Here is a 25,356-nt window from a genome sequence, read left to right on the forward strand (position 1 = left end):
CCATTGTACATGACAATACCATTTATTTATGTTTTGAAAAAAACGAAACATGAAAAAAATACCATTTGCAATGCCAATAGCTCTAACTTTAATAAAGCTGAGACCATTGCATTGTAAATGCTTGTTAGAAGATGTACTTAAAAACAAAGGAACAGATTGCACTGGGCATAGCAAATTGGCAAACGTGACCTGCCAGATAGCAGTGTGTAGAAGCCAGGCCCTCACAAAAAGTAAATAAATAAATAATTACAAAGTAAAGTCGTGATGGAAAAGAGAGCAAGGAAAGAGAAGCACACCAATTAAGCGCTGAAAGAAAAATAGTAGTCCCTTCACATCAGCAGCCGAAGGATACAACTCAATAACAAGGTAAGACTGAAATGCTCCAAGGAGTTAGACAAACAAAATAAAGCCATCGAATGACAGAGCAGAAAGTTGAGATAGACCAGAAAGTCTGTGAAACATGAACAAGGGATGGCCACAAAGCCCATTAGCTCTAAGTCTATTTTAGGTACATTATTGGTCTCTGCTAACAAATGCCTTAAGTCGAGAGTGAGGCCTCAAAAGGGCACAGGAGCGACCCAAGAAACTATAGGATGATCATTTTAGATACAGAGTGCAATGTTTAAACTTTTTCCTAATGCACTTAACTGACTGGATAAAGGAAAAGAACATTCTGAATTGGTCCTTAGGAGAATCCAGAACTGATTCTTTAACCAATGATAAGATAATTGCACTCATTGTATAGTTGATTTAAGACAGACATATGTCTGTATTGCTTTTATCTTAAAAACAGTAGTGCTTTTGTTAAACTTGAGCCCTTTACTTTGTGAACAAAACAAAAGGGATTCAGCATTGATAGTTACATTCTCTAGTTAACCATGGGCCTTCTGATATGCATGTGGGCAAGAATACAGTGTCATCCAGAAACATCTACCTTATGATTGGGCTCCGTCAAGGTTGTCTATTTTCTTCAGAACTATCACATAAATCCAGACCTACATAGAAAATTTCAGAAGTACACTGCTTTACCAGAGAGGATACAAAAGGGGGTGGTGATGGACAGAGCATCTGAACCAATCAAACACTCACACCCAGTCAACAGATCTGGGTTTAATCCATCACCTTTCTTTAGCCCACTATTAACTGGGGTGGCAGAGTGGGCTAAAAAACGGTGATGGATTAAACCCAGATCTGTTGACTGGGAGTGAGTGTTTGATTGGTTCAGATGCTCCGTCCATCACCACCCCCTCTTGTACCACTTTGTTCGTCCTAAGTTGGCAGGGTATGCTCAGACATGAGTCTCTTGCTCACTTTGCCACTGGATTCAAGCAAGCCGGGCTGAAGACGGCTGAAATGCCAGGAACCGGTCCTCGGAAGCTTGTTTCCGGTCCAGGGAAGGCATGGCTTGGCAGTTCGGGCTGGACTGTTCCCATGAGGCACAGGGTCAGACGGATTTGCATATGGCCATGTCTGAACTGGGGTGGCAGAGTGGGCTAAAGAACGGTGATGGATTAAACCCAGATCTGTTGACTGGGTGTGAGTGTTTGATTGGTTCAGATGCTCCTTCCATCACCACCCCCTTTTGTACCACTTTGCTTGCCCTAAGTTGGCAGGGTATGCTCAGACATGAGTCCCTTGCTCACTGTGCCACTGGATTCAAGCAAGCCGGGCTGAAGATGGCAGAAATGCCAGAAACCCGTTCTCGGAAGCTTGTTTCCGGTCCAGGGAAGGCATGACTTGGCAGTTCGGACTGGACTGTTCCCATGAGGCACAGGGTCAGACTGATTTGCGTATGGACATGTCTGAACTGGGGTGGCAGAGTGGGCTAAAGAACGGTGATGGATTAAACCCAGATCTGTTGACTAGGTGTGAGTGTTTGATTGGTTCAGATGCTCCGTCCATCACCACCCCCTTTTGTACCACTTTGTTCGCCCTAAGTTGGCAGGGTATGCTCAGACGTGAGTCTCTTGCTCACTTTGCCACTGGATTCAAGCAAGCCGGGCTGAAGACTGAAATGCCAGGAACCGGTCCTCGGAAGCTTGTTTCCGGTCCAGGGAAGGCATGGCTTGGCAGTTCGGGCTGGACTGTTCCCATGAGGCACAGGGTCAGACTGATTTGCATATGGCCATGTCTGAACTGGGGTGGCAGAGTGGGCTAAAGAACGGTGATGGTTTAAACCCAGATCTGTTGACTGGGTGTGAGTGTTTGATTGGTTCAGATGCTCCGTCCAACACCACCCCCTTTTGTACCACTTTGCTTGCCCTAAGTTGGCAGGGTATGCTCAGACGTGAGTCCCTTGCTCACTGTGCCACGGGATTCAAGCAAGCTGGGCTGAAGATGGCAGAAATGCCAGAAACCCGTTCTCGGAAGCTTGTTTCCGGTCCAGGGAAGGCATGGCTTGGCAGTTCAGGCTGGACTGTTCCCATGAGGCACAACGTCAGACTGATTTGCATATGGACATGTCTGAACTGGGGTGGCAGAGTGGGCTAAAGAACGGTGATGGATTAAACCCAGACCTGTTGACTGGGTGTGAGTGTTTGATTGGTTCAGATGCTCCGTCCATCACCACCCCCTCTTGTACCACTTTGTTCGCCCTAAGTTGGCAGGGTATGCTCAGACGTGGGTCCCTTGCTCACTTTGCCACTGGATTCAAGCAAGCCGGGCTGAAGACGGCTGAAATGCCAGAAACCGGTCCTTGGAAGCTTGTTTCCGGTCCAGGGAAGGCATGGCTTGGAGTTCGGGCTGAACTGTTCCCATGAGGCACAGGGTCAAACTGATTTGCATATGACCATGTCTGAACTGGCGTGGCAGAGTAGGCTAAAGAACGGTGAAGGATTAAACCCAGATCTGTTGACTGGGTGTGAGTGTTTAATTGGTTCAGATTCTCCGTCCATCAACACCCCCTTTTGTACCACTTACCAGAGAGGATGGCAGACAATTTAGCAAAGTAGCCTATGCAATAAACATGGGGTAGTTTAACATTGGCCAGGGAGCTTACCAGCATGCCTGGTCAGGGGAGGCTATGACCTCGATTCCCTTTGAAGGTCATAACACACCCAATGTAGAGATCCTGCCTTCTTGGTGGACATCTCTAAAGCCTTCGAATCAACAGCTGTAGCTGTACTGAAGGTGGAGAACTTTGTCAAACCTATATTAGGCAAAAGGGGGTGGTGATGGACAGAGTTTCTGAATTAAGCAGAATACTCTCACCCAGTCAACAGATCAGGGCTTGATCCAACACCGTTTTTTAGCTCACTGCACCATCCCAGCTCAGAACCTGGCTATATGCAAATTAGTCTGTCCCTGGCCCAGTGCATCATGGGAACAGGGCAGACCAAACTACCAAGCCAATTCTTTCACTGGGAAGGAAACAAGCTTCCGGGGACCGGTTTCTGGCATTACAGCCGTCTTCGGCCCGGCTTGCTTGAATCCTGATGGTGCAATGAGCAAGCGACTCACGTCTGAGTATACCCTTCCACGCTTATGGTGGACAAAACAATTAAACAAAAGGGGGTGGTGATGGACAGAGTTTCTGAATTAAGCAGAATACTCTCACCCAGTCAACAGATCAGGGCTTGATCCAACACCGTTTTTTAGCTCACTGCACCATCCCAGCTCAGAACCTGGCTATATGCAAATTAGTCTGTCCCTGGCCCAGTGCATCATGGGAACAGGGCAGACCAAACTACCAAGCCAATTATTTCACTGGGAAGGAAACAAGCTTCCGGGGACCGGTTTCTGGCATTACAGCCGTCTTCGGCCCGGCTTGCTTGAATCCTGATGGTGCAATGAGCAAGGGACTCACGTCTGAGTATACCCTTCCACGCTTATGGTGGACAGAACAATTAAGCAAAAGGGGGTGGTGATGGACAGAGTTTCTGAATTAAGCAGAATACTCTCACCCAGTCAACAGATCAGGGCTTGATCCAACACCGTTTTTTAGCTCACTGCACCATCCCAGCTCAGAGCCTGGCTATATGCAAATTAGTCTGTCCCTGGCCCAGTGCATCATGGGAACAGGGCAGAAATGCCAGAAACCGGTCCCCGGTAGCTTGTTTCCTTCCCAGTGAAAGAATTGGCTTGGTAGTTTGGTTTGCCCTGTTCCCATGATACACTGGGCCAGGGACAGACTAATTTGCATATAGCCAGGTTCTGAGCTGGGATGGTGCAGTGAGCTAAAAAACGGTGTTGGATTAAGCCCTGATCTCTTGACTGGGTGAGAGTATTCTGCTTAATTCAGAAACTCTGCCCATCACCACCCCCTGTTGTTTAATTATTTTGTCCACCATAAGCGTGGAAGGGTATACTCAGACGTGAGTCCCTAGCTCATTGCACCATCAGGATTCAAGCAAGCCGGGCCGAAGACGGCTGAAATGCCAGAAACCGGTCCCCGGTAGCTCGTTTCCTTCCCAGTGAAAGAATTGGCTTGGTAGTTTGGTTTGCCCTGTTCCCATGATACACTGGGCCAGGGACAGACTAATTTGCATATAGCCAGGTTCTGAGCTGGGATGGTGCAGTGAACTAAAAAACTGTGTTGGATTAAGCCCTGATCTCTTGACTAGGTGAGAGTATTCTGCTTAATTCAGAAACTCTGTCCATCACCACCCCCTGTTGTTTAATTATTTTGTCCACCATAAGCGTGGAAGGGTATACTCAGACGTGAGTCCCAAGCTCATTGCACCATCAGGATTCAAGCAAGCCGGGCCTAAGACGGCTGAAATGCCAGAAACCGGTCCCCGGTAGCTTGTTTCTTTCCCAGTGAAAGAATTGGCTTGGTAGTTTGGTTTGCCCTGTTCCCATGATACACTGGGCCAGGGACAGACTAATTTGCATATAGCCAGGTTCTGAGCTGGGATGGGGCAGTGAGCTAAAAAACGGTGTTGGATTAAGCCCTGATCTCTTGACTGGGTGAGAGTATTCTGCTTAATTCAGAAACTCTGTCCATCACCACCCCCTGTTGTTTAAATATTTTGTCCACCATAAGCGTGGAAGGGTATACTCAGACGTGAGTCCCTAGCTCATTGCACCATCAGGATTCAAGCAAGCCGGGCCGAAGACGGCTGAAATGCCAGAAACCGGTCCCCGGTAGCTTGTTTCCTTCCCAGTGAAAGAATTGGCTTGGTCGTTTGGTTTCCCCTGTTCCCATGATACACTGGGCCAGGGACAGACTAATTTGCATATAGCCAGGTTCTGAGCTGGGATGGTGCAGTGAGCTAAAAAACGGTGTTGGATTAAGCCCTGATCTATTGACTGGGTGAGAGTATTCTGCTTAATTCAGAAACTCTGTCCATCACCACCCCCTGTTGTTTAATTATTTTGTCCACCATAAGCGTGGAAGGGTATACTCAGACGTGAGTCCCTAGCTCATTGCACCATCAGGATTCAAGCAAGCCGGGCCGAAGACGGCTGAAATGCCAGAAACCAGTCCGCGGTAGCTTGTTTCCTTCCCAGTGAAAGAATTGGCTTGGTAGTTTGGTTTGCCCTGTTCCCATGATACACTGGGCCAGGGACAGACTAATTTGCAAATAGCCAGGTTCTGAGCTGGGATGGTGCAGTGAGCTAAAAAACGGTGTTGGATTAAGCCCTGATCTCTTGACTGGGTGAGAGTATTCTGCTTAATTCAGAAACTCTGTCCATCACCACCCCCTGTTGTTTAATTATTTTGTCCACCATAAGCGTGGAAGGGTATACTCAGACGTGAGTCCCTAGCTCATTGCACCATCAGGATTCAAGCAAGCCGGACCGAAGACGGCTGAAATGCCAGAAACCGGTCCCCGGTAGCTTGTTTCCTTCCCAGTGAAAGAATTGGGTTGGTAGTTTGGTTCGCCCTGTTCCCATGATACACTGGGCCAGGGACACACTAATTTGCATATAGCCAGGTTCTGAGCTGGGATGGTGCAGTGAGCTAAAAAACGGTGTTGGATTAAGCCCTGATCTCTTGACTGGGTGAGAGTATTCTGCTTAATTCAGAAACTCTGTCCATCACCACCCCCTGTTGTTTAATTAAACCTATATTAGGGCACAATAATTGAATTCCATATGAGGTCCTGGGCACAGAGTTTCCTCCTCCTCTAAATGTGCTGAGGAACCACTATGTTGTCAGACAATGCAGTTGCCATTTTTCTGCATATGTACTGCATATGCCAAACTTTAAATGGCGATCTGGGGCCCTATTATATATAGTGTACATTTTCCCTATTTGCGCAACGGCGCACCTTCAAACAGGTGTGCCGGGCATAAACAGGGAAACTGTGCCCTATTAGGTTGAATGCACTGCTTTCCGGACAGCCTTGAACTCGTGCTGCCCTGGGGGCAGCATATTCACGTGAAATACGGAGCGGCTGCTTCAAAGGCGCTCTGCGGTTCACTGTGCAGGCGGAACCTGTCTGCACTTTGAAGACAGGTGAGAGATACCTTTGAAGGCAAGTGCAGTAAGTGACTGCACCCGCCTGCAAGAGCATGTCTGGGGGAGTCCATAGGACCTTTCTTGATCCCCTTCATAGAATTTGCCATCACGGGTCGCATTGACAGTGTGCCTCCATTCTGTGTTGCACTATCATTGCGCCTCCTGACACCTTCTGTACCTCTGCTCCCATTTCTATAATGTGGCATGGAAGCAGAAGGAAAGACATTCCCTGATTTGCATTGGGCCATGCCCCAATGCAAATGAGGGACTGCCCTCTTGAGATAGCGCTGGTGCAACATGTGCAGCAGCTGTATCTGCATTACAGAAGAGGCTGCACAAGCGCCTGCGGCCCCTTCCGTAATACCAAAGTGCCCCATGGCACACAAACCAGGCGCAAATACTTGTTGTGCCCTCGGGTTACTTCTGTAATGCAGGGCCATGTGCTGTTTAATACCACTCTAATTTGGCTACAAAAACAGCTAAATGTACTAGAACCAAAAAACTGAATCTGTTAACAGTAATCCAAGCAAAGACAAAGGTAATGAACTTTGGCAAACCAATAAAAAGTTCAAATGGATTATATTGAGGGGATATCAGTAAACCGGCCACACATTATGAATATGTGGGCTCAACCTTTGACTGCAAACTACCTGTACGCTCCAAAATAAAAGTCTAAAATTGTCTGAAAACAGAGGGTGGCATCCATAATTTCTAAGGCTTCTACAGAATAGTTTCTCCAATTCCTGGACTTCTGGGCCCATATTACCCAGAAGGACGCAAACAGGGAAAGTGGTAACTATTATGGTGAATGCACTGCTTCCAGGGCAGCTGTGAACTCGTGCTGCCCCGGGGGCGGTGCATTCAATTGAAATACGGAGCAGCTGCTTCAAAGCTGTTCCATGTTTCATTGTGCAGGCGCAACCTACCTACACTTTCGAGTGGGTAAAGAGATCCCGTGCAGGCGGGTACAGTCAGTGACTGCACCCTCCTGCATGGAGATGTCTGGGGTGTCCATGGGACCCCCGTTTTTCCCTCCAGATGGCTGCCTTTAGGAGGTGCACTGAAAGGACGCTACCTTTTTGTGGCGCACTTTCAGTGCCCCTCCTAAAGGCATGTTTGTCTCTGCGCCCGCATCCATAATACAAAAAAAGCAAAAGAGAGCTCTAGCAGGATTGATAATAAAAACTTAATTAAAAAAATAAGGCATTTATCATCTATGCACGAATAATTAGCTAAATAAATTTTAAAAATCATGCATCATCGTTGCAATTAAATCCTTCCATAAACATAATTCCAAATGGTGATGGTCATTTCCCAAATTTTCAATTCTGAACCAACAAAAGATAATCCACTCAAGGAGAAGACCGCCTAAAAAGATTATGGGGCCGATTATGATCGCGGACGGACTTGCGTCCGTCCGCGATCATTGAGGAGGAGGGGACGTCCGCATGGGCTGCGGAGTCCCCTCCTGTGCGATTAGGATGTGACCGCCACCTTGGCGGTCACATCCTCTATTTTTAACATTGCAGCGGGTGCAGCTTCAAGCTGCACCCGCGGCAATGTTAAAAATACACGCATTGCATTTGCATGCAGAAAGAGGCAGGCACCGCGCGGTGCCTTCCGCTTTCTGCATGCAAATGCAGGGGTTACCATAGGTACCCCCCATGTGCACCCCCCACCCCCCCTTCACCTAGGGGGCCCGCAACCGGCCCCCTAGGTGAAGATCCGTATGCTTTTCCACGGCGGAAAACCCGCCACGGAAAAGCACTTTTAAAAGCCCATCCTGATATGGCGGACGGTGTCTGAGAGACACCGTCACCATATCAGAGCTTTTCCGCCGCGGTTGTAAGCCGACCGCGGCGGAAAAGCTGCGAACGGAAACCAGGACCCACCAGCCATCCTAATGTGGCGGTGGGTCCTTGGTCAGTCCGCTGCGGTTTTTCCGCATCCTCGGGGCCGGCGGTGGCTTCCGCCGGCCCCGAGGATGCGGAAAAACCGCAATCATAATCAGCCCCTATGTGTCCAGCATCACTAAAGAAGGAAAGCAGCGGTCCACACTCCAATTGATTCTTCTAAATCTTTGTAGTCGACTTCTTAGGATCTGTATAGGCGATGTGTTTCGACCTATTTGTTCAATCGCTCCTCAAGACAAATCAAGGCATGTACAACCACAGACATATATGGTCATCCAATCTGCAAACAAAAGTTCTCAGGTTTCCTTTTTTTGCATGTCCACTGTTGGTATGTCCTTACTTATTTGGGACACAAACTGAATGAATCAGCAAAACCCACCAATGATGGGGTAACGCCCCCAAGCATATAAGGGAATCCTCTCTTGAGATAGCGCTGGCGCTACATGGGCGCTAGCGTTTTCTGCTTTAAAGAAGGAGCACCACAAGCATCTGCGGCTCCTTCTGTAATACCAAAGTGTCCCAGGGCGCACAAAGTGGGCGAACACGCGTGTTACACCCCCATGGCACTTTCTATAATACGACCCCCGATGTTTAGAATTGATTTCATTCAATTTTGTGTGTATGGTTCTGTAGCTTTCTGATGGACTTTAAATATATGCCTACCTGTAACAGAAGCATTGTTCAATTTAGAAATACCTGACCGTTGCTAGTCAGGTTGAAGAAAGTGTTTTCAATTATTTTTTAGATTTGAATTAGCATAGCTTCCTGATGAAGTTTCTTTTTAAATGTTGAGTTGAAATGAGATTATAGTAAATTAATTAAATCCTCGTACAATTTTTCAGAAAAAAATAAAAATATAATTTGATTCAGAAATGAAATAAATTTGCCCTTAAAAGGTTCAATAATATGGTTCTTGAGCAGAGATAGCTGTTGAATTTTTATGACAGAGGAGTAGCCGATGGTGAAGCATGCCACTTAGGTTGGTGGGTGAAGGTTGTGTGCAGCCAACACCTTCTTATCAAGCATATCCAGACAAACTTTCTACATCAGCATCTGGATTGTTCATTTTTATTTGATAGAACTTTTACGATTGCATGCAAAAGGCTCAGACAAGTACACCCGGATGTGAATGGAGCGTGTCTTATATTTATTGGTCAGCACAACACTATCAACTTTCCTCCAATCACACATCAGGCGAATATAACGTCATTTTCAGTTTCTCTCCGTTATGTCACAACATGCTCTGAACAAGGCAGACATTGTAAGGTGGACTATTCCCATCTAAGTGGGCTAGATGGTGAAGACGTCGCCCATTATTCGTGCAACTGGTCAGCATTAGGAAGGCGGAGGGGCATTCACTTGAAAACCGTATCTTAAAGCAAAATGATTTGAACCACAAAAGATAATTTGCATTTTTGTTTATCGGGTTCAACAAACGAAAGCTGAGCCAAGACTGTTAAATGTTTACATTAACTGTAATGTTCAATATGTGTTTATAATGTTCGCACATTTCTCTGGGCTGATTTATAATGCAAGTGTTTTAATTGTCACCGATAGTTGTATGTATTATCGACTGCTAATAAAATGAATTACAATGTAAGTGATGTAGCACTTAATGCTATAGCTTGCTGTTTTGTGGAACTGTAGGTGACCGATGGAACTCTTCACCAGTCGAATGGTGCTCGGTTTATCAGCCTAAGTAGGATGAAATGGCGATTCAACAATGGTGGGATTCCTTACTGTAACATGCAGTTCATGCACAGATCACAGTATACAGTGTTCACATTTATTTAGGGGCTACCTCACTGGCTTGTTTGCCTTGTCATGCTCAGTATACTGGAGAGATACATATTTAGGGGGCCTGTAGAGTTTGTAGGGGGGTGCAAAGATCTTAACAATGGGCGCTTTTAAGGTCTAATTGGGTGCTGCTGGAATATGCTAGGAGCTGCAAGTCTTGTTTATATTTGTGGGTGCCATGCTCATCTTCTCGGGCTAGAAACGTCTGCCATTTGGGAGTAGCGCTGGTCTAGTTTGTATTGAGTATTGTGAAGGTGTTGTAAAGGTCCTCTTTCATGGTGCAAAAGTCTTGGTGTATGATACTTCAAATACCTTGTTTTGTACAAAGCTTGTTGGTTGGTGAATATGATTGTGGCTTCTAGCAGAGATATTATTGGGTGAGTTAAATGTCTTGATTATATCGACTAATGCTGTAAATGTACTATTGATTAATTCTGGCAAGGTCCTGTTGCTTGCTCTGCAGTGGTTTTTTTGGGTGCTGCATACATTCTGTTTTGTACTGCAAAGTGTGTGGTGTTGTAATCTGGAGCTGTGTGTCTAAGGATTCTCTTTGTGAGTGCTGAAGAAGACATGTTTCTTTAACTATTGAGTCTCTGGTGTTCGCTACTGCAAGCATCCTGTGTTGCTGCAGCGATCCTGTTGTTGGGGAGATTCACTAGAAAGTTTGATGTTTGTTGGTGTTTCGGGCGTGCTGTGTGCTGCAAACTTGTTTTTGTTCTGGTAGGATACAAGTGGCTATTGGCTGCAAATGTCATGTTTTGTGCTGTTACTGGATTTCAGTAGTTTGGTGATGTAAAGATCGCAATGTTGAGGTTTTGAGCTCCTGCTAATGCTGCAGAATTCAAAATCACGTTGGTGGGTGCAGGGCACAAGTGGTGCTGTTTGGAATTACTGCGATTCGGTTCTTAGGAGTCTTTTAGCTCTTGTCCTTGCGGATGTTGGCATGATGATTCTGTGAATGATTTGTAGATTCTGATTATGTGCCTGGGTCCCTTTTTTACAGAACCTTACAGCCCAGCCGTATGGGTCATGATGTTTGTGATGTGTCTCACCGTGGTGGCCATCACTGTCTTCATGTTCGAGTATTTCAGCCCTGTTGGATACAACCAGAATCTGACCAATGGGAAGCGTAAGTACCAACGTGAACAAGGAAAAACATTCTTACAGTAACTGCACTACTGGTACGATCCTGACAAATGAAAGATGAAGAATTTCTCAACATCCTCTGTATTGCAATTTTTGCACCTGTGAAATTACAAGCACGACTGAGGTTGCCATATATATCTGGCCATAAACACCAGGAAGAGACATATTTGCATACAAGAAATCACATACACATCCATACAACCGCACTCACAGACAAACATCCCTAGACGCAGACTAAAATACAGAAACAACGAAAAGGAGCACAGGGTATAAGGCAATAATGACTGCACCTATCAATAGTCTGGTGTAAGTAATCCTAATCTCAGGGTGCTAGGAACCTGAAGCTCAATACCCCTAAACTTCCAAGGGAAATTCACACAATTTACAATGAAATACAATGGTCAAGCACTCCAATCAAAAGGTCAGCAATAGTCAAGTTTAACTAAAATAAAAATACATTCAGCAGGTCTTTATGTTAATGTTCTTTATTCATGAAATAAAAATACATTCTGCAGGTCTTTATGTAAATGTTCTTTATTCATGTTCTTGAGAATCACACGACCGTAGCCAACGCATTTCGTCCCTTAGGACTTCTTCAGGGCGAAAAAAGTAGTAGGAAGGTTTTCTAACTGGCCCTTTAGCCACTACTGACAATTTATCATTCTCTCTTAAGGCAGCCACCTCAATATTTTCCAATATTGTTCTCCCTGGATTCGGGCAATCTAATTCTAGTGAGTGCTCCCAATAATAATTTTTCTAACTGGTCCTACGGTCTCCACTGGCAATTTTTCACTCCCTCATAAAGCAGCCACCTCAATATTTTCCAGTATTGTTCTCCCTGTATTCGGGGAATCCAATTATAAAGTGTGATCCCAATAAAGCATAAATGGCGTTAGCCCATCTCAATTAGTGATGCGAGATCTGTCTGCACCCGTCGCCTGGTACTTCCAAGGATGTGCAGGTGAGTACACATGCACATATGTATGTGCTCATTATCTACACAAAGACACTGTAAGAAGCTGGCTCTCTATATATTATACAAGAAAAAGGTATAGTGTGCAGTGAGTCCAGTGGATTCCCAGAGGCTTTACAGAGACTAAAGTAGATACAACTAATGCACTCTTCTGTGGTAGTGTGTGCTATGTTAGACTTATCAGAAGGTAGTGTTACCACATCACTGCGGCCAAGATTTACCCCCGGTGCTGGGCCCTAATGAAAACAGGTGTGGTCATGACAGAACGGTTCCATCATCAGGACAGCCCGACTGATGCTGATGACGGAACCGTTCCGTCATCAGCATCGAAAGGGTTAAGCATTTGCTGTACACACGGTGGCAATAAATGAGACACACACACACACTCAATTAATTAGACTAATTTATAAAAATAATACTTGGTTATATTTATTTTGGAGAGCCACAAAACTTTGTTTCAGGAAAATACGTTTTGCAATAGAAATACTTTTCAATTTAAAAAGTGGACACAGTGCAATTTTCAGACTTTTCAATATTGACCTATGGGAGGAAGTAAACTTTCAGCATACATATGGGTAACATCCAGTCCAGTCCAAGACCAGTCTTCGGGAGTTAAGCTCAGTATTGGGCAAGGTTCAGTTCAGCACCAATAGTATACCACCAGTGGCACAGGAGCAGCCTGGTGCAGGGTGCAAGTTTGGGGCCTGGCGCCCAATACTAATCAATGGGGACTGGGGCAATTGGACAGAGCCTGCTTACAGGTAAGTAACAGCAGCTTGGGGGACCAGTCTTCAGGAGTTGGGGCTAACAATGGATGGAGCCCAAGGCAGTACCAACGGTAGCGGCTCCTCCACTAAGGTGGAGGAGCATTGCCCCACTGCTTTGCAGCAGTGAAATAAAATAAAAATGATAACTTGAGGTTATTATCATTTATTTTTTCCCTGCTGCTGCAGCTTTGCGGGTGGGGCGGGGCGGGACGGGGCTGCTCTGCTGGACAGAGTAGGGGGAGAAATGGTTTGCACTCCCTAAGTGCGCATGAATGTTTGATCGGCCATCTCAGGCTGACCGAACATTCATGCCCACTTTGCATGTTCTGCACCCAGGCTGCATTACAGCTTGGGTGGAGAGCATGCCCAGGCTCCCATTCCCTTGCTGAGTGCAGAACCACGGAGCTCAGACCATTCAAAACGCTGCATTGCAGCATTGTGTTTGGCTCAGGGGAGCCTCAGCCTAGGTGCTTCCTGTTCCTAGAACAGTGGCCGGGAGAGACGATGGCAGGGAGATGGAGGAGAGGCGCACCAAGGAGGTACGTTTTTTCCCTCTTTTTTTACAACCCTCGCCTCGCCACCACCAATTCGTGCCGACCACTCCAGATTAATGGTGTTGACAAGTGCACATACACTTCAGTGGAAACAATGACATTCATAGCTCTGTTGAAAGCGGAAGGTTGAGTCAGAATTGTCACCAGCACTGGAGCTGAAGATCAACAGATCAGAGATCTCTGGTACGGCTGAACATTTGGATAAGTGCCAGTCAAATGTAAGGCGTGGATGCCTTGTGACTGACTCTGCTCCAGTCGTACTGGATGCTAGAAGGGTAGTCCCACCCAGAGACATCCTGTTAGCGCAGAGCCTCTGAACGGCTAGTGCGGTCTCCGCCACTAGTGCCATGTGTGGAACTGGCCGCATAGAGCGCTATGAGTGGGGATCCTGCAGTTTTCTGACACTTTCAGCCGTGTGTTTTGTACCATGCCCGGAGGATGCCTCTTCAGTCCTTGACCTCTTTGCTATAACATTCGAGAAATTAATTTACTGAGAAAGATTGGTCCTGCGCAAATCAAAATGTAGCAGCCTTGCTGAGAAGTGCTGATACTCGCTCATTAAATGAATAGCCGTGCTGCAGAGAAGTGATGGTACTCTCATTAAAAGAAGTGCTGCACTGTGGGTAGTCACGGTACTTACCCATTAAAAGATTGGCTGTAGTGTAGAGGAGTGACAGGACCCTCCAATTAAACAAGCACGTCAGACTTCTAGGTAAATTCTGGCCGAGTGCCTTTAAATGATGCCAGCTATTTTGATAAGTGATCTCTCTGTCTCATTAAAAAGAACTGTGCACTTTGATCTAACAGCAATTGGTTTTAAATAACAACACTGATAATAAGATTACTATAATCGTTTTTAAATCACTTGTTTCCTTGAACTAATTACTTTGTGATGCATGTTCAATGTTCTATATCGTTAAGATTTTAATTCATGAAACAATAAACGTATTATTACACTGGCACCAGTTCCCGCCTAAAAAAGGCGAGCCCAGCCCATTAAAAGCACTCGAACCAATGGATGTATTGATGCAGCAAGTGCTGTGGCACCAGGTTCCAGAGGCCCGCGAGGTTCATTGAACCATGGTAATGTCTGTATTTTACTACCCGAACAGCAGTCAAGGAGCCATTTTCTAGCCTCGTTGCACTAGGGCCCAATGCATTTTTGCTACGCTATTGTTGCAACCATGATGAGGAGTATTGTACTGTCTCTTTAAAAGTATGGTGCCCTAATGAAAAGTAGTGATACTGTGCCAGGAAATATCTTAAGCCCAGTTGAGAAGTGTTGGTATCCTTCCAGAAGAAGAATATCTTTCTTGCAGGGAAGTGCTGTTATGCACCCTGAAGTGCATGGGAGCACGGTCACATACTTGGCACTGCGCTGTTGAGAGCATTACAACCCTGTCCAGTTAAAGTAAGGGTAGTCCGGCTGCAAAAAAACACTGGTGCCAGCCTTTAAAAGTGCAAGTATACAGATGCTGTCCTGCTCAGAAGCGCTGCTGGATCTTGCACTTCCCAGCAGGTTTCATTTCACCTACTCAGGAGCGTAAAGGGTAGCTGATGCCTTAACCATTCAATTATAACGCTCTCCTCTGAAAATGGCAAACAAGTTACGTACATAAAAATGTACCGTTTTTACATAAAAGTTAGTGCCTGTAAGTTTCTACACGGTCTAACTTGATTTCAAGCCATAAAGCGCACAGAGCTACAGGGAATTTCAACCTCAATCTCCCCGTGATCTCCTTTTCGATGGGAGCTGCAGATTTGTGTTTGGACATAACAAATCTATTTTAGACTCCAAAGGACATAAAAACTGAATGCAGAGCTGAAATACACAGCCACCGAGAAATATCAGTAAAGAAAGAATGGATTGTTATAGACAAGACGTGGCAGGTAGTAAATATCCCAAAGTAAAGAGAGCAGGCTCCGACTCATGATTGAAGGGAATCACACCCCAGCCACCTCCTCTGCAGACACAGCTCTGAGTGGAGAGAAGCTGGGCTGTTCAGTCCCCTCCCCCATCAGCCCTATGTCGAACCTAGGTCAGCCCGTGCTTTAGTAACCAGCTCCCACCTGCACATGAGCTATGTGCTGTGTTAAGTGGAACGCTCCCGCTCTGCAAAAGCTTTGTGGTCCCTAAATACCATTAGGTAATACAATAAGTAGTGACTCACAATCGGAAACATTGTTCAATTTATTGAGGGCGCTTTATGCTCAGCAGGTGTGTCCCCTACTGGCCACTCCACAGCGCTTGCTGTCAATTCGATGAAACTATGAATTTAGTTGCTCGTGGCGCTATAAACCTATATGGTTACGTGTGTTGATAAACTGTCGTCCTAGCGTTGGCCACGGCTATGGGTGCAAGGTTGTCATTGTATTAACCCCCGCACTCTGCCCACTCCCACCTGTATGCCATATCTCCCCATACTGTACTCCTTATTACGCCAAAAAACCAACTTACACATTTTTTGTCTTGTGGTGGTCATTTGTTGGCCGCAGTTTATTAGGAATACAAGGAAACATGTATATACTTTGCATCTTGCATGTAATGTCATAACAAAGTTCCTTGGTATTGTCTGTTGGCCCTTCTGGGTCCTTTTCTTTGGAAGGTTGGGTTTTTGCGCCCCTTTTGCGCGGGAGGGGAGAAGCTTCTGTCCCGGAGTTAGGCCGCCTCGCTACCTCGTCCGACTTTGTTGTGCCCTGCCATCAGGCGGGGGCTGGGCTGCGAGCGCCGTCTCCGTTTGCTTCCCCCTCCTTTGGTAGGCCACGCTACCCAGCCGTGAGGCATCCCAGAGTGGGTGGTCCTACGCAACTGGCCTTAGGCCAACTCACCCAGCCGTGAGGCATCTGAAGGTGAGTGGACCTATTCTGGCACACCGCCCTCCGGTGTGCCTCCGTACCAACCGATATCAGCGTAGTTCTCCGCCACGCTTTTGCCTCTTCCTCAGCCCTGCGACATTGCTGTTCCTTAGGTGTGGGTGGGTGGGACAAGATTGTGCTCCAACGCCGTTGCTGCTCCCCGCTCCGTGAAGATAGGAGCTTGCCTGGGGGAGCAGCGCTTATATGCCCCCCTTCTCGCCTTCCCGCCATGTAGGCCCCCTTTCCATTGGGGGGTTTGTATCCCGCCCCGGCCCCCATTGGCCAGGGGGGGAGTTGGTATCACTTCGGCGGCTGCTGGCGGGGGGGAGGAGCTCGGGGCCTATCTCTCGCCCTTTGTCCCGCTTTGCGCGCCACAAAAGGCGGGCCCCCACTGGTTTGTCCGGGGACGAAGCGCTGGTTATGGCGCCGGCTCTCGAGCCCCCTTCGGGAGCAGCCTCTGCAATAACCCCCGCACTCTGCCCACTCCCACCTGTATGCCATATCTCCCCATACTGTACTCCTTATTACGCCAAAAAACCAACTTACACATTTTTTGTCTTGTGGTGGTCATTTGTTGGCCGCAGTTTATTAGGAATACAAGGAAACATGTATATACTTTGCATCTTGCATGTAATGTCATAACAAAGTTCCTTGGTATTGTCTGTTGGCCCTTCTGGGTCCTTTTCTTTGGAAGGTTGGGTTTTTGCGCCCCTTTTGCGCGGGAGGGGAGAAGCTTCTGTCCCGGAGTTAGGCCGCCTCGCTACCTCGTCCGACTTTGTTGTGCCCTGCCATCAGGCGGGGGCTGGGCTGCGAGCGCCGTCTCCGTTTGCTTCCCCCTCCTTTGGTAGGCCACGCTACCCAGCCGTGAGGCATCCCAGAGTGGGTGGTCCTACGCAACTGGCCTTAGGCCAACTCACCCAGCCGTGAGGCATCTGAAGGTGAGTGGACCTATTCTGGCACACCGCCCTCCGGTGTGCCTCCGTACCAACCGATATCAGCGTAGTTCTCCGCCACGCCGTCTGGGAGGCTTCCGTCTCACTGCGGCTCCCCCCCAACTACGTCCTGCGCCTGGAACTTGCTTACCCTGTGTCCCTGCTGATAATCCTATTGCTCTTCAAATGTCCCCTCAACTTGCTTTTTGCCAATTCCTTTCGATTGCTGCGTGGACCCGAATTCCTGACGTTATCGTGGGCAGGGGAAGGCATCGACCTGGGCCTCTGTGCCCGGGTCAGGCTTTGACTAGCCTCTGTTTCGAGTAGGGACCTGCCCTGGTTGACGGTGCCGACCCGCTTGCCCTGCCCATACGTGTGCTCCCCCTGCTTACTGGGGTTCCTGCCGTGCGGCCTCCCAATGCCTGGCTTGCACGTCCACTCTCTTACTCCCTCGGTACCCCCATCCGTGAGGCCTTCCGAGGGGGCTGCGGGAGCCTTGCCTCCACTCCTTCCATGGTGGTAGGCCGCCCTTGTCCTCTATGTGCCCCTGCAGTGTGCCATCCCCATGACTTGTGTAGTAGGAGACTTCTCACTACCCTTCGTAATTCCTTCCTCTCCTACTGTATACACATTCCTTCCACTTCTAACTTATGGAGAAGGGGGGGTATGTGCCCATCTGGGCCTCCTGCCTTTTAACTATCCCCCCTACACCCCGACCCCTCGCCCCCTGGGTAGGGTAGGGCAAAAAGGGGGAGGGGGAGTTGCTCCCGCCCTGGGGAGATCACTCCCGGCCCCCCATGTTGGTGGAAAAGCCTTTTTTAACTAAATATTATTATCCGTTTAAACCTTTTGTAGCCATGCTAATTATTTAGCCGCCTGTATGTTTACGCCCTTTGTATTAATCTTTTGCTGTGTTATCCACTGTCAGCCGGCAGTTATGCCTTCCACCGGCCTAACCTCCCTGCCCCAATTAGCCACGGTCCGTCACTGCCTTGTTATCTTTCACTTGCAGTCTTGTCCTTGCATCTGAGTCGCGCCGTCCACCACACCTGTCTGCGTAATGTGGCTTGGGCCCTGCGTGCTATGACGGTTTTGGCTTTGTGTACGGGGGGGGGGGCCTGCTCTCCTTCCCCGCCGGCGGTGCTCGGGCTGACCGGTCTCTAGTGTCTGCCCCTGTCTACTCCACTTTCGGAGTCTAGTTACTTCCGCGTACTCTTGTCCCTGCTTCCACTTTATCAAACCTCTCTGTCTTGGAGTAGGGCTTCTGCGATGAAGGACAGCTTGTGAGGTAGCGTCTTGTTATTCTGCTGTCCCCCATTTAATTTATAGAGCAATATATATGCCTAGGACCAATACTTATTCTCCCCCGTCCCCTGATTCCATTAAGTCGGGGGTTGTGAACAGTTCATCAAGAAATAGATGACATGACAAGTCTGGTTCACACTTCTCGAAGAAATAGTGCTTCCAATACCTTGGGTTATTCCTCACCTTCTTTTCTTTTAACAGTCCTCTGCTTCCCCCGGCACTCCCGGTTGGTTTGGGGGTTGCAGGGGTAAATAGCCTGGACACCAAGTTTGCCCCTGCTTTTGCAAAAATTGGCTCAGCGTTCTTTGAGATCTACCCACAAGCCTCCCTCTAGGCCCTGGGCTACTTTTAGAATCTTGGTTTCGTTTGCGTAATCTGGCTTCCGTGTTTTGTCTGTCCTCTGAAATACTTTAATTGTGACTGGATCCGACCCGAATCTATTGCTACGGTCTGAAATTGCCCTGATGAACTGATGAAGACTTTCACGAGTGTTCAATTGGGGGGGGAGCCGAAGTTCTAGTTTCTGTCCGAGTTCTTCAGTTATTTACTTATTTTATTTTATTTCGCTTCCCGTACTTCTTCCTGCTTATCTAAATCTCCCTGAAGTCTTGCGTTGACTTGCTAATTGGACGTTTCTAGCATTCAAAGTACGTGTTTATTGATGGCAAAGCCTATTTTTAAAAACAGTAACCTCGGCCTGCATAGGGTTCGAACCCGTGACTTTGGCATAATTAGCACCAAGTTCTAACCGACTGAGCTAAGGGGCATTGGCTGACGCTCTAGCCTTGAAGCCTAACACTACTTTCCTACCCCAAGTGAATGCTAACTTTGATACTGTTGGGAAATCCTACTACATGTTTTTTATACTTTTCTTTCTTCTGCCGAAGCAAAGTTACTGAGTTTATTGCCATTCAAGTGAGCTCTGTCTATCTTCACCATTACGGCCAGTACAGGGAAGCAGCTTGTTTGGTAAGACTTCTAAAATTGACTACGAGTTGATGGATTCAGGAAACTATATTTCCGTCTTGAGTCTGAAAGAATCTGCCTTGAGGAAGTGTAATGCCGTTTCCACCGACTGCATTTCCAAGCGTTTTTTTAGCTAACGAGCTTCCAGGGCTCGTTCCCAGGCCTCCGGGCACCCTTTTTAAGCCCTTGTAAGGGTAAGCACACCGCCAACGAACAGAAATGTTTGGACGGGTCTGTTGCGCTTTTACATTTTAGTAATTTGGAAGGCGTCCTTTACTCGTAAATAAATTATCTTTTGATGACGCCGTGTGGATTATTGACAAAGGCCCTTTGGCTATTCCATACTCCCCTTAATCACTAAATAACTGAAAAAGCTGGGGGTAGATTCCCTACTGATAGTGGAGATTACTAGTACTTAATCAGGGCATTAGAACACTGGCTACCCATCTCTATTCGTATATTATCTTTTTTGTTTATTGCTTCGCCCTACCTCGTTCCAATGCGTTTACCTGCTCCGTCAGTCTTGCCTTCAAACTGTACTTGTTGTTAGCTGTTGGTATAAAGCAGGCACTCATTGCGTTCCCTGCGCCAACCTGGCCTGAAATGCAGAGACCCCTTGTTTTTTACCGCTGCACTGCTGAGCCCCGACGAGGCTTTTTTTTTTTTTTTTTTTGATTGCTAACTTCACCCCCGGGGGAAGCATAAACCGAAAACTACATTCTGCGCTCGGTACTCATCCTGGGGGGGCGAGGTTCCGTCTGACTGCCCTGTTGTCCCGTGGCCCGCCTGCCGGTACGGGATCGATCCTGGGAAAGCAGCGGTGGCGTCTACCTCTCCTTTCTTGGGGGGGGGGGTTATTAGTTTCCCTAGCCGACTGTGGGCTTGTCAGGCAGGGGGGCAACAAGAATCTCCGAATAATGCCTTTCAGCCTGCCAACCCCTATAACTAACTTGCCGTCTAGTCGGGTTTGCCACAAGCTGAATCTGCTTCGGTCTTTCTAACATAGATAGCCCGCGGGGCTCGTATCCCGCCCTCGCAGGCCACCCCTTCCTCACCGACTGGGAGAATCCTTTATCATCAATCCGCCGCGCGACCCCCTCCTTTCGCTGATTATTTCTCCCCAACAACCTCCCTGGCATTTTTTGGGGTTTCGTGGCATCTGCCTCGCACGGTCTGTCGTCAGCCGGAGGGGGAAAGGAGGGTGGCTCTTTATCCTGCCCACCATGCTATCATGGCCGTAACAGTAGCCCCTATGACAAACCTCTACAGAAAGGGTGATTCATCTCATGGGAGCTCCACTTTTATTATGGCCTACGGACGTATGTGCGTGTAAAGCACCTACCGCTGCATTAGAGCTGCAGCACGTTTTAGGCGAAAGGTGATGCCCGGAAACTACATACGTGAGGGGGACAGCCAAATTAATACCTCAACCCTACGTTTCGATGAATGACTTTTCGGTTGACTTAATTTTTTGCTGGGTGACAACCCCCATTGCAGTTGTTCCTTCGGGCCGCCTTTGCTAACATTTCCGCCGTGTCCATCCTTTCACACCAGATGGAGCCCCTTACTCTGTTAGATTGACTGTTGTAGTACACACTGGCACAATCCCAAATACATACTGCTACCCCCCTTCAACTCGGCACCAAACTCGGGCATACGTGCACTTTATCTCCTCACTTGTTCCTCGCCTCTGCTGGTGAGTGCGGGTAGTGGCAGCTTTACGTTGAGGCGCGATGTGCCCGCTCTGCTCGACACAAAAGAACGTCTGAGGCGGGTGGCGCGAGTTTCTAATCCTCGTTTCCCGGCATAAGGGCACCGTGGGCATGTATCGTGTAAAAACACACGTCCGCCGTCTATTGCTTACTATTTTATTTTATTTCCATATTTCCATGGTAGCTCTTTGCTGAGCTCACATGTTGGTACGCGCGTCTGGTATACAAGCAGCGCGGATCTGATCTAACACTCCACTCTGTCCTCCTTGCCAGGGTCGGCGGCCGCAGCGTGAGATGACCTGATCAGCCTGGGCCACCGCCTCCTCGCTCCCCTAGGAGGCCCGCTGCCATACTAAGATGTGCGAAACCTGCCTGAAGCCCCATTGGAACACCGGTCCTTCTGCGGGGGCGCCACCGTAAGTGCATCGACATCGATGACTACTATACTAAGGATATTTGGGTCTCGGGCGCCTTCTATCCCCTCTATTTCCCTGAACCTCGCCTTGCATGGCGGCAAACAATATTCCGTCGCCCTGTTTCTTACCTCCTTCGATGTCAGCGGGGGCACTGCCGCCCGCCCCGACCTTTGTCCTCTCGGGGGCACCGCCGCCCGCTCCGACTGCAGACTGGTTCCGACCTGGCTGCTGTTCCCTCCTTGTCTCAGCTGCTTGCCCCCACCTCTGCCAGCTGCCCTGGGTCGCTCCGTCGTGAGCACCGCCGTTCTGGCTTGAGGTGCATTCGGGTCGCCGTTCTGGCACCCTGTTCGGCCTGGGTCGTGCTTTGTCCTGCGAGTAGGAAGGGGGAACCTTTGCTTCCGGCTCTTGCTCCGTCGATCCTGGTTTTTCCTTCCCCCTTGGAGACTGCCTGGCGATGTGGGGTACTTTGCTGCTGCTGGGCCATGACGGACTCGACGTCCGCTGGCGCCAGTCCCCCTTGTTCCCTGCTGTGCCGGATGATGTGGCAGGGGCTTCTGCCTTCGGCGTGGTTACCGCACCTGTTTGAACCCATCCCCGGGGTGCACGGTGCTGCGTGGTAGGATTCTGCTCGCCGATTTACTGCTCCTCGCTCCCCTTAGTGGGGCTGGGCGGGGAGCTCCGGGCCGTCTTTTTTGCTCCTACAAACGGAACGGGAGGGGGCACCCCAGACGTCTCTGGAAACCCCTTGTTCTTCTTCGGGCAGCAGCGGCCGGTTCCTCATCACATGGGACCCTCGGACCTAAATGGAACCTCTCGACAAGATTGTGCTCCAACGCCGTTGCTGCTCCCCGCTCCGTGAAGATAGGAGCTTGCCTGGGGGAGCAGCGCTTATATGCCCCCCTTCTCGCCTTCCCGCCATGTAGGCCCCCTTTCCATTGGGGGGTTTGTATCCCGCCCCGGCCCCCATTGGCCAGGGGGGGAGTTGGTATCACTTCGGCGGCTGCTGGCGGGGGGGAGGAGCTCGGGGCCTATCTCTCGCCCTTTGTCCCGCTTTGCGCGCCACAAAAGGCGGGCCCCCACTGGTTTGTCCGGGGACGAAGCGCTGGTTATGGCGCCGGCTCTCGAGCCCCCTTCGGGAGCAGCCTCTGCAAATTCTGATGTAAACGATATGTTAGGTGGTGTTTGCGGCACGAGGAGGAAGCCAAACCTGCAGGTCGAGGGGCAGTTAATTTCCATTCAAGATGTGAGCTGATCCTCAAAGTATGCATTGCTGAGTTTGCAATCGTGTACCTAATCACTACAGTTGTAGTCCAGCGAGTTACGTATTAAGGAGTCCATACCTACTCATGCTTTGCTGAGATTTCCTGGATTTGGTGCATCCTGATCACTGTGGTTGTGATAACACAGCCCCTCCCCTCTTCGACCAGAGTGACATCATCACAGAACCTTCTCTGGACAAAATGACAGCATTTCCCTCTGACTGACCGTTGAGAGATCAGAGGGCTTCATTAGGATGGAGGTTGGACGAGCGTCCGACCGCCATTGTTTCAGGCACGAGACCGTCTGACAAGGAGTCATCGTTCCCGGCAGCTGAATTACCACACGACTGCCGTGCAGGTGGCCATAAAATGCCTTTTACTAGTACAGCTTGGGTAGCGGCCCAGGAAAAGGGCCGCTCCACAAACCGCAAAAGTAAAAAACATTTTGAAAACATCCATGCACTGTGTGGCAAGCACCTTGTGGTGCCTTGCACACAATGTATGGATGTTTGGGAGTTACCACATGTGCTCCCCTGGCCATTTAGCAGTGGCCCACAGGGTACGAAGGCTCTGCTGGGAGCACTCAAAGTCCCTTTCAGACAGCCTTTTCTTGGTGGTGGGACCGCCATGAAAAGGTTGTCAGAAAGTATCAGCCTAATCCCTATGGTGGTGCCTCTGCAGGCACCACCTCCATTATAGAAATTAGGCTTCTACCGCGTCCCGATGGGCTCCTTGAGCCTGTGAGAGGTGGCTTTCTTTCCCTTCGCCTGAATCGCTCCGGCCAATGGTTTGTAATCCGGCGGTCGGACCAGTACACTGGATGTCGGGTTTACCACCATCGAATAATAGGAATTTTGGTTGGGTTGAGTTTCAGGTAGGTGCTGGCCAGCCAGGTCTTGGTGATGTGCAAGCAGTGTCTGAGGCATTGGATATCTAATGCAGAGAGATTTTCAAGTCGAGTAGGGTATCACCAACATATTGGGGAATCTTGAAGCTGCTATCTGAGTAGAGCACCACATAATTACATGTAAAGAGTGAAGATGAAAGAAGACAGTATGGTGCCCCGGAGCTGCCCATGTGAACAAACTGGTGTCAGTCGGAAAAGTGGGAGGAAAACCAGTAACGGATACTGCCAGTGATTCCATTCATGACTCAAGAGTGGATGTACGTCACTACCACGCACACTTTTACAACGCGTACCATTACAACGCGGTTGTAACAACGCAATTCGTTACAACGACTTGCGTTGGGGGGGGCGCAAATTTAAAAAATTTAATTTACTATTCCAACACCAGTTCCCGTGGATAGTAGGGAAGGTGTTGGGATAGTAAATTAAATGATTTACTATCCTTGAGCGCCACCCAGCGCAATTCGTTGTAACAACTTTCGTTGTTATAACCGCGTGGTAATGGTACGTCGTTGTAACGCTCGCGTTGTAAACGTCGTATACTCTCGAAAGTGCTTTTGAGGGTGGGATGGTCAAATTGTTGAAGGCAGCTGAGAGGTTCAATAATATTAGAAAGCCGGGATCATCTTCATCTGTGGTCAAGACGCCATTGTCTACAATGTGTAAGGTGATGGTCTTCATGCTGCAGTGTGATCTGTAGCCAGACTGGTCGTTGTACAGGAGATGGTAGCATCGATGTTATCTTGGAGGTGAACATAAAACGCTTTTCCAATTGTCTTGGATGAATGGTAGTTGTGTGATTTGTGTTGAAGTATATTATCTTAGTTCTGAATAGGGACTGATTCCTATATGTTTTTTTATTTTATGTATTCCCTTTATCATTCATTTTCTCTTCATTCGCTGGTTTCTCTTATTTCCTTTTGTTGCATTGAAGATGAGGGGGAATGTGTGTGGCAACATGTATCATGCAATGTGGGATGTATGAAATGCGGTGAATATGTGCAGATGTTTATTTTTGAATGTGTAGGCAGTGGAGTTGGCGCCAACTTCTGGTGATTGAGTTTCTTATTGCTACTTCACTCAATCAAATCCAGGAAACTTCACTTTATCTCAGCTACTGTTTCCACCCTACATTTGCTGTTTATCCATACCTGGTGAAAACATGATCCTTGACATGAATGGCCTCAAGAAATCTACCCCCTAGTATCTCGACAAGCACTAGTGCCACACAGTCTTGGCTCTTTCTTGAGAAGAGACTGTTTGCATACTTCCAGCCCTTCAAACTCATCGTGCCTGATACTCATTGCTGAACTGGACATCCTTGGCGTGGTTCTCTCCCAGTGTTTTGACTTCAATCCTTATATTTTTGCTGATGTAATTTTAGCTACCCATATGACTCTCCACCCTTTACCACAGCTAACCAGTGCTAAAGGGCTTGTACTTTCTC

General features: G+C 48.2%; 1 protein-coding gene across 1 annotated transcript in view; it reads left to right on the forward strand.

Moving 5' to 3' along the window:
- GRIN2C (glutamate ionotropic receptor NMDA type subunit 2C) overlaps nt 1–25,356 on the forward strand; it is a 346,074-nt gene that overhangs the window by 231,457 nt on the left and 89,261 nt on the right. Inside the window, exon 7 of the mRNA XM_086928756.1 lies at nt 11,120–11,245. Within this exon, the coding sequence (XP_086784882.1) occupies nt 11,120–11,245 (126 nt within the window). The remainder of the gene's footprint in view (nt 1–11,119; nt 11,246–25,356) is intronic.

The sequence above is a fragment of the Lissotriton vulgaris genome, chromosome 7, assembly GCF_964263255.1.
Source record: "Lissotriton vulgaris chromosome 7, aLisVul1.2, whole genome shotgun sequence".
Lineage (NCBI taxonomy): Eukaryota > Metazoa > Chordata > Amphibia > Caudata > Salamandridae > Lissotriton > Lissotriton vulgaris.